The 9,315-nt window shown below is 57.5% G+C and overlaps 2 protein-coding genes across 5 annotated transcripts; one reads left to right on the top strand and one right to left on the bottom strand.

Moving 5' to 3' along the window:
• The first annotated feature begins 63 nt into the window (after positions 1 to 63).
• KAT5 (lysine acetyltransferase 5) lies at positions 64 to 7,612 on the top strand. Of its 4 annotated transcripts, NM_001192066.2 has the most exons (14): positions 86 to 97; positions 197 to 263; positions 591 to 659; positions 746 to 882; positions 1,169 to 1,324; positions 1,414 to 1,488; positions 1,590 to 1,664; positions 2,011 to 2,259; positions 2,344 to 2,433; positions 4,419 to 4,559; positions 4,643 to 4,736; positions 6,606 to 6,765; positions 6,890 to 6,971; positions 7,064 to 7,612. In NM_001192066.2, exons 1-14 carry the CDS (start codon positions 86 to 88, stop codon positions 7,196 to 7,198), a joined length of 1,542 nt encoding a protein of 513 aa, NP_001178995.1. In that variant the 3' UTR covers positions 7,199 to 7,612. The 4 variants fall into 4 exon arrangements, with proteins under 4 accessions (XP_005227065.1, XP_005227067.1, XP_005227066.1 ...); XM_005227008.5 differs by having other exon boundaries at positions 64 to 263; XM_005227010.5 differs by lacking the exon at positions 1,169 to 1,324 and having other exon boundaries at positions 64 to 97.
• Positions 7,613 to 7,666: 54 nt separating this feature from the next.
• RNASEH2C (ribonuclease H2 subunit C) lies at positions 7,667 to 8,842 on the bottom strand. The gene is given in 4 exon segments (NM_001045921.1): positions 7,667 to 7,793; positions 8,052 to 8,171; positions 8,257 to 8,435; positions 8,629 to 8,842. Coding segments are annotated over 4 exon segments (498 nt in total). The 5' UTR covers positions 8,801 to 8,842; the 3' UTR covers positions 7,667 to 7,766.
• Between the last annotated feature and the right edge of the window lie 473 nt (positions 8,843 to 9,315).

Raw genomic sequence — 9,315 nt, forward strand, 5'->3', positions numbered from 1 at the left:
TCGGGGAAGACCGGGCCCACAACGTGCTCAATCCCGGAAGTGACGGCTCCCAGAGGGGCCGGAAGTGGCAGTGGAGGGAGGGAAGATGGCGGAGGTGGTGAGTCCGGTGCCCGGGGCGGGGCGGAGGGAGCCAGGGGAGGTGGGTAGAGCCCGAGGCCCCCCAGTAGCCGACCCTGGCGCCGCGCTGTCTCCCCAGGGGGAGATAATCGAGGGCTGCCGCCTGCCCGTGCTGCGGCGGAACCAGGACAACGAAGATGAGTGGCGTGAGTGACGTCGGGGGGCGGGGCTAAGGAACCTGAGGGCGAGGGGCGGGGGGAGAGTCAACCGAACCCCGGGGAGGGGGTGGGGCCTCTAGAATTCTGGAGCGGGCGGGGCGCAGATACTCAGGAGGGGCGTGGCTTTTAGCCTTTAGAACTGGACAGGGCAGGGCTTGAAGAGGGGATGGCACTTGGTGACTAACCGGGGCTTGTGAGAGCGGTTCCAAGTGCTGGGGCTTTAGGGTTCGGGCCTGGTGGTGGAGTGCGGGTCGTAGGAGGGTGGAGCTTCATGGCCTGGCCCGTCTAAGGCCCTTGCCTTTGCTGTTCCCACAGCACTCGCTGAGATTCTGAGCGTGAAGGACATCAGTGGCCGGAAGCTTTTCTACGTCCATTACATTGATTGTGAGTTCTGGACCGGGATGAGGTGGGGCTGGAGGGTTGGGGGGCAGCCTCTGGCTGCCCTTCCTGAGCCATACCCACTGCTGCAGTCAACAAACGCCTGGATGAATGGGTGACCCACGAGCGGCTGGACCTGAAGAAGATCCAGTTCCCCAAGAAAGAGGCCAAGACCCCCACCAAGAACGGGCTTCCTGGGTCCCGACCCGGCTCTCCAGAGAGAGAGGTGGTGAGTAGGTCCCCTGCTTCACCTCTTCTCTCCTGCCTACTTTTAAAATCTCTTGGCCTCAGTGGCTCCCAGATGGGCAAGAGGCTGTGCCCTCCCACCCTGGCTTCAACTTGTAAAGGATGGGGGCCAAACTGCAGATGTAGTTCCAGAGTCCACTGACTGTACCTGTGTCCTTGAGAGGGCAGAGGGTGGGGTTTGATCACTCCATGCCGAGGGGGCCCTACTCCCCTTCCCCATCCCACCACCAACCCAGCCCCAGAGGAAGACCCTGGACCTATCTCTACAGCCGGCCTCCGCCCAGGCCAGCGGGAAGACCTTGCCAATCCCGGTTCAGATCACACTCCGCTTCAACCTGCCCAAGGAGCGGGAGGCCATTCCCGGTGGCGAGCCTGACCAGCCGCTCTCCTCCAGCTCCTGCCTGCAGCCCAACCACCGCTCAACGGTACCCTCAGCAATTCCAGGGACCTTGCTTTCCTCTCAGGTCCCGCCTTCTCTACCTTCTGACCCACCTGTCCTGGTTTCTCTCTGCAGAAACGGAAGGTGGAGGTGGTTTCACCAGCAACTCCAGTGCCCAGCGAGACTGCCCCGGCCTCAGTTTTCCCCCAGGTGAGTCCCCCAAGCCATCTCTTCTGCCCTCCTACCCTCTGGTAGCCCCTTTTGGGCTCACCTCACAGCCACCCCTTCTGTCCCTCCCGTATCATTTGCAGAATGGATCAGCCCGGAGGGCAGTGGCAGCTCAGCCGGGGCGGAAGCGGAAATCGAATTGCTTGGGCACTGATGAGGTAGGTCTGGGGGAGGAGGGAAGCTGGGTGAAATGAAGGGGACATAAGGAGGGCACGGGGTTTAGTGACTGCTTTAAAAATGAACAAGGGGTACTGGGCAGAAAGGGTGCTGGAATTAGGAGTGAGGCGGCACCGATTGAGGTCCCGCGCTAGGCGCTCTTTTTCACCTTCCAGGTGAAAACCATCCAAGTCTTGGTTTCCTCAGTTGGCAAATGGGGATTACAGTGCCCCTCCTAAGGGGGCCACTGTTAGGTGGACACGGAAGCCTGCGGAAGGGCTGTGAGCTGTAGAGTGTGCTGCTTGAGTTGTCTTCTGTAACCTGGTATCTTTCACGGGCCCTGGGCAGGACTCCCAGGACAGCTCAGATGGAATCCCGTCCGCTCCTCGCATGACTGGGAGCCTGGTATCTGACCGGAGCCACGACGACATCGTCACCCGGATGAAGAACATCGAGTGCATTGAGCTGGGCCGGCACCGCCTCAAGCCCTGGTACTTCTCCCCGTACCCTCAGGAGCTCACCGCGCTGCCTGTCCTCTACCTCTGCGAGTTCTGCCTCAAGTATGGCCGAAGCCTCAAGTGTCTGCAGCGTCATTTGGTATGGGGAATCCCAGGGGTCACCCTCCTAGCAGCCCCCACCCCCCACCTCAGCCCCTGTGCCTGATTCTCCTGTCTTCCTCAGACCAAGTGTGACCTGCGACATCCTCCCGGCAACGAGATCTACCGCAAGGGCACCATCTCCTTCTTTGAGATCGACGGACGTAAGAACAAGGTCAGTGGCCGAGGGGCAGTGGGAAGGCTTTGGTGCCGGGAGTCTGGGGGAGTCGAGTGAGTAGCTGCTTCCAGCTCAGGAAGACACTGACCGTTACAGCTGACAGATCTCTTCACCGCATTTACTGCATTCCTGCCGTAGGGCGGGTGCTGGTAGATACAGAGTGACCAGGAATTTGACAAAATCTCTGTTCTCTGAGAGCTCACAGGGGAAGACAAACAGGCCAGTAGCAGTTTGGATCCCACTGTGATATGTTTCATGAGAAAAGTGGGCTGTCAGGATCCTGGGGTGATCAGCAAGGCTTCAGAGAGGAGGTAACCTCTGAACCTTGACACAGGGGTAGGGTGGGCACAGGAATCCCCAGCAGTGGGTTCTGAAGGGCAGGAGTGGGTGTCCTGGCAAAGCCCAGAGACCCTGCAGGTTCAGTTCCAGACCACTGTGATAAGGTGAACGTTGAAATAAAGCAGTCACGCAAGTTTTTCTGGTTTCCCAGACTATGTAAGTTATATTTATGTTGTGCCATAGTCTACTAAGGGTGCAATAACAGTATCTAAAGAAAATTACAGTGGTAATCTCAAGAATCACTGATTACTGTAACAAATACAATAATAATGAAAAGGTTTGGAATATTATTGCGAGAATTATGAAAAGGTGACAGAGATGCAACATGAGCAAATGCTGTTGGGAAAATGGCACTGATAACTCAAGGCAGGGTTTGCCACAAACCTTTGTTAAAAAGCAATCTCTGAAAGCCAGTAAAGTGAGGTGTGCCTGTGCAGACAGCGAGCATCGAAGAGCTGTCCTTCCAGCTGGAGTGCAGACAGGATGAAGGCAGGCTCTGTTACAAGGACAGAGTTCAGGTGGTGGGACTGAGGTCAGCTGGGAAGGGGAACGCTACAGGTCTGGGGCTTCACATCTGCCTTATTCTGGCTGTGGGGAGGAAGAAGGGAGTAGCCTGCAAGGACCTTCAAGAGTGAAAGGCCTCCATCCCTGGGTCCTGGAGGGTGGGGAGGGAAGGACAATCACTGACTGGCAGGAGAGAGCTCTGGCTTGAGTGCTGGGGGAGCTTAAGAGAAAGATGCTATTTTAACCACCGTTAACTGTGTTAGGTGCGGGCTTGGGTATCCCAAGTGGCCACGCCTGCTGCTGCTGCTGCTAAGTCACTTCAGTCGTGTCCGACTCTGTGCAACCCCATAGACGGCAGCCCACCAGGCTCCTGTCCGTGGGATTCTCCAGGCAAGAACACTGGAGTGGGTTGCCATTTCCTTCTCCAGTGCATGAAAGTGAAAGTGAAGTCGCTCAGTCGTGTCCAACTCTTAGCAACCCCTTGGACTGCAGCCCACCAGGCTCCTCCGTCCGTGGGATTCTCCAGGCAGGAGTACTGGAGTGGGGTGCCATTGCCTTCTCCGAGCCTAGCAGCTGCTTAAAAAGCCTCTGGTGATATGCAGGAGAGTTGTGAGCATGGAGTACAGTAGCAAGATGAATTTTACTGGGCCAGCCCTTGAGAGACCCCAGACTTCTTCACCCATGTTGTAGACAAGCCGATGTGTTTTCAGGACGTGTGACTGGGGAAGAGAGTACTGTGGCTTTTTGACAGCCAGACTCCTGAGACTGTCACACAGGCAGAGCTTTTCTCATAAGCCTTGGTCAGTCTTCCTGGTCACACATCAGTTTGCTGACTGGTAACTGGCAGAGGGCAGTGGAGGCCTCCAGGCTAGTGAGGTGGAGGTGCGGGGAGTAGGGGCACACCTGCCCAGCTCACCGGAGGTCGGTGCCTGAACACCGTCACAGCTGGGGCAGGGGCTCCTGCACGCTGAGAAGGGCTCATGCCTAGGGACAGCCTGGCCCATGGATGGGTTCAGGCCTCAGGGAGGAAGGCTTACCCCTTTCAGCCTGGGGGACAAAGAAGCTCCAGGCTGACACCAGCCTGACGGCCACACTCCAGGAGAGCTACCCGGGGTGGTGACAGACCTTGTCTTTTGCAGAGTTATTCCCAAAACCTGTGTCTTCTGGCTAAGTGTTTCCTCGATCACAAGACGTTGTACTATGACACAGACCCTTTCCTCTTCTACGTCATGACAGAGTACGACTGCAAGGGCTTCCATATAGTGGGCTACTTCTCCAAGGTGAGCGCTCCTGCAGGCGGTCCCTCAGTCCCACCCTGAGCTGGGTCCCTCCCCTCACGCTCACTCCGGCCTGGCTTTTCCAGGAAAAGGAGTCCACGGAAGACTACAACGTGGCCTGCATCCTGACCCTGCCCCCCTACCAGCGCCGGGGCTATGGCAAGCTGCTGATCGAGTTCAGTGAGTACTCACGCTGCTGGCCCGGGGTCGGGGCGGGAGCAGGCAGGCCCAGGCCCCGGGGCTGCACATACGGACACACGGGGCTGCCATGTTCCCAGCTCTGGCCTTTGCAGTCCAGTCACCGGGGAAACTGGCCAGAAATAAAGGTGGGCCCCTCCCAAGGTTCTCTCCGTTCTGGGGTGACTCCCCTGCTCGTCTGCACTAGGCTCTCAGTCCCTCATAGTTCCTTGGCCATGGTGCTGAGCACCACTCAGCCTGACTCATCAGCCCCTGCCCAGGGCCATGGGCAGAAGCTGAGTGAGCCACTCTTGCTCAGCTGTCTGGTCCTGTGCAGTTGTACACGTTGCTAGGCAAGGACCTGTGGCTCATTTCCCCACTTGTCACCTGAGCCTTGCGGACAGTGGATGTCACATCAACATGATTCACAGGGGATCTGGCCTCTGCCCCTTGTCACATGTGAACTCCACACTGGCCCCCAAGGTCCCCTTCACTGCCCAGCCTCCTCCCCTCATTCTGTTCACCTCACCGTTCACTGCACCCTTGGGATAACCAAGCTCTGACCTGGGAGATGAGGAGGGAGCCTTGGCTCCCTGATGAAGGCGTGGAGGCCTGACTTGATCACGGGTCACCTTGAGAAATTTTATTGGTAGAAAGATGCCAAGATTGCGTCATGTCTTCAGGAAGCCCTCTGCCTGGCAGGGCAGGAGGATGCTTAGGAAACTCAGCTTAAGCCTTGGAGCTCAGACCCAGTGGAGACGGGATGTGTGTGGGGCCACCAAGGAGACGTGCTCGTTGTGCCTGGCAGGAGCAGACAGGATACCAGAAGCACCAGTCCAGGCAGCTTCTGAGGGCGGGGGTGTTCACTGGGAGGGGCCAGGAGTCCCTGTCGCTAAGGAGGCAAGCATGGCCTCCAGCTGATCGGTCAGGACTCTGCACGCCGGCCCAGCAAAGCTCAGTGAGAACTCCAGTGTGCCCCTTCTCTCTTCCCTGCTTCCTGCCTCCAAAGCAGAGGCCTCTCTGTCCTCCCCACCAGGCTGTTAGGTGGAAGTCACAGGAGGCTGGGCAAGAGGGTCAGACTGGCTAATAAAGACGTATCAAGGGGAAAGCAGAAAGGCTACGCTCCAACACAAGGCTTGTGATGAGTGAGGGTGAAGGGCTTCTAGAAATAGTGGAGACATCTCAGGGCCCTGATGGGAAAAATGAAGACTCTGTCCAACAGATGTGAAACCACTCAGGGTTTTGCAGGGCCTGAGGGTCTCACCAGGAACTGCCTGCCAGTGCCCAGTGGTGACCCAGGTAGAGAAGGGCAGAGCAGTAGAATTGGGAGGGCGAGAGCCCTGGCAAAGGCAGTTACAGCTGAGGAATGGCCTCCTCTGACTGGGAAGTGCTTTGGCATCGCTCTGCTTACTTCCTCCCAGCCACCCAGCCTGGTCTTAGAGCCGCTGATTCTTCTCTGCTCACAGCTGGGGGACTGTTGTGACTGAGAATCTGAGCATCCTCAGGCCTGGACTAGAGGTGGGGCCTGGCCCACTCTTCTCCTCATATACCCAGACAGAGTCTGGTAGGACCGAGGAAAACTGGAGGCACTTTCATTCCATAAGCCATTCTCTGCACTTCCCTGTCCCACCTGTAAGCCCTTGCTGGCTCCTGGTGACTGTAGCTTCAGCGCACAGCTGAAGAGTAGGCGTGCTAGTCCTTTACGATGAAACTAAGGCACCGAACAGACAAGCTACATACCCCGACCACAGAACCACCACGTGGCAGGCCCGAGACAGGACCATGCAGTCTGCCCGGTAGCCTGCGTTCTTAAGACACTAGTGACATAATACTGTGATCGTTTATCCACTTCCTCCTGCTCCACTGCTTTAGGCTATGAACTCTCCAAAGTGGAAGGGAAAACGGGGACCCCTGAGAAGCCCCTCTCGGACCTTGGCCTCCTGTCCTACCGAAGCTACTGGTCCCAGACCATCCTGGAGATCTTGATGGGGCTGAAGTCAGAGAGCGGGGAGAGGCCACAGATCACCATCAAGTGAGCCTGGCCCTGCCTACCCGGGGGTGCATGGCATGACCTTCTGTTCTCGGGCTTTCTCACTCCTTGGGGCCTGGGGAAGAGATGGAGGCCCCCGGGGGATCTGATCTTTGCCCTCCCACAGTGAGATCAGTGAAATTACCAGCATCAAGAAGGAGGATGTCATATCCACTCTGCAATACCTCAACCTCATCAACTACTACAAGGTAGGGAGGCAGGCAGGGGGAGACAGGTGTGTGCAGGGATGCCGAGTGCAGGCCTGCGTGGGCTGACCTGCCTGGCCCCATCTCCTGTCCAGGGCCAGTATATCCTCACCCTGTCGGAAGACATCGTGGATGGGCACGAACGGGCTATGCTCAAACGGCTTCTTCGGATCGACTCCAAGTGTCTGCACTTCACTCCCAAGGACTGGAGCAAGAGGGGAAAGTGGTGACCGGACACTGCCCTGGGAATGCCGGCAAAGGCAGCAGAACTGAAGCTGGCAGCCATCCCGCCCCCAGCGGGGTCTCCAAGAGGCACACCAAGGGAGACAGGGCTGAGGACCACTCCAGAAGGAGAGGACGGGCCTGGTCAAGGCCGGCTGGTGCCCAGCACCAAGGCGAGCTCAGGGCTCAAGGCAGCTCCACGGTCAAATGGCTGCAGGCCCAGGCCTGCTGTGAACCAGGGACCAGAGGGAGCCAGGCAGCTGTGTACAGTGAGATGGGGGTGGGGGTACCTTGTACAGAGGACTGGCAGCTGTACAAATTTCTTTTGTAAAGTAGGAGCTGGGGTGTGGTGGGAACTGGCTGCAAAATTCTGGCCTCTTCTGCCCCATTGCCCCCTGGCAATAAATTGTTTCTAGAGGTCAGAGCTACGGAAGGTTCTTGTGGGAGAAGGGGCAGTGTTGGCAGACTCACAGGTTCTGTGAAAAGCTCCTTTATTGGGTGAAGGACTCTGGCTTCACACTGAAGAGGTTTCCTGGGGTTTGGGGTTCGGTGGCTTTCAATGTCAAGCTCTGGTTCTCAGTCTTCGGGTACCTGTGCGTGAATCTGCAACAGGAATCACCTCTATTATTGGATTTCTGCAGTATAGTGACTTGGTGGCCCAGATATTCAGAATCATAGCCCTTCTAGAAGGCCAGAGAAGTGTGCTGAGGAAGCCATGCTGTCCCTACCCAGTCTAATCCTCCAGTCAGACTGGGTCTCCATCTGCCCCAAGGTTCGCCCCAGCCCCAAATTAACTCCGGCGGGGCGGGGCGGGGGCGGTGTTAGATAAAGCCTGGGAAGAAAGCCCATCCATCTACTCACCGCTGCAGCGAGGCTGGGCCAGCTTAGGGCCCCACGCAGTTTGGCATCCGGACCAGGGATAGATTCCAGGCCCCACACGGTGAAGCTGCTGAAACTGGCTGTGGCTCCCATAAAGCGGTCCTGGGGACGGGAAGGGGCCCCGGCTCAGCATCCGGGCTGCGGTTCCCACCCGCGCTCCCTTCCAACCCTATCCCCTAGTGCTCACGCAGTCCCGCTCCAGCGCCTCTGGGGGTTCCAGCAGTTCCTGCTCCTGTCGCTCGTGGTCATCCTGCTTCCCCATCAACACCTCTGCCTTCTCTTCTGTCACCACATATCCCACGAAGCCGGGCGGCACCACCACCTCCTCGCCACGTAGACTACGGCCCCGAAACGACGCTTCTAATCCTGGAGGAGGCAGGCGCAGGGAGGGCCTTAGTGAGGGTCTGATCCAGGCCTAAGGGAGCAAGCCCGGCAGCGGGCCTCCCGCCGCCTCCGGTGGACCACGATCCCCAGGAGGCCTGGCGCCGTTCCTGGCGGAGGAGAGCGCGATGCCGGCGCGGGGGCTGCTGGGAGCCGTAGTCCGGCCGCGAGCGCTCACCGTCACGACCCATACGGATGGCTGGGGTGAAGAAGCGCCCCACCGGCGTGGGCCGGTTAACCGGGACCTCGCAGGGAAGAAGGTGCAGCGAGGCGGGGGCGGGATCGCGCAGCGTATCAGGGCGCAGGTGGACGCGGCGTTTGTCGATGGTTTCCTCGTAGCTATTCTCCATAGTCCGTCACGACTCTGCAGCTCGCAGGCTGAGGCCAAAGCTGGCGCGTAAAGCGCGCGGAGCCTGTCGGGGGCAGTCAGCGCAGAGCCTCGTGGGAAGCGTAGTTCTTCTCTGAGGCGTCTCTGTAATCCTGCCTCGCGGCGTTCCAGTCCCAGGGTTTTTTTTCCCTTGAATTCCCCGCCCCCGCCCCCGCCCGAAATACATTCTTACTGTTAAAAAACGATCTCTAAGAGTACACTTTTTACATTGATTAGTACAAAGTGTTGTGCTTTGTTTGTGGTGTGTGCAAAGAAGGGATATCAACCATTCTTCACCTGTGAAGATATTTTATCCGAGTTTGTCTTCCAAACCTGTATATTGGTCATTTTTATTACAGAGAAGAGTTTTATTTATTTATTTTTTAGTCACATATTCAATGTATCTGCCTTTTCTTTTCAGGCCTAGTTTTCACAGTACTCTTTCCTTGTTCATTTCTTAAAGTTAGTCGCACAGTCGTGTCCGACTCTTTGCGATAC

Source organism: Bos taurus, chromosome 29 (genome assembly GCF_002263795.3).
Source record: "Bos taurus isolate L1 Dominette 01449 registration number 42190680 breed Hereford chromosome 29, ARS-UCD2.0, whole genome shotgun sequence".
Classification (NCBI taxonomy): Eukaryota; Metazoa; Chordata; class Mammalia; order Artiodactyla; family Bovidae; genus Bos; species Bos taurus.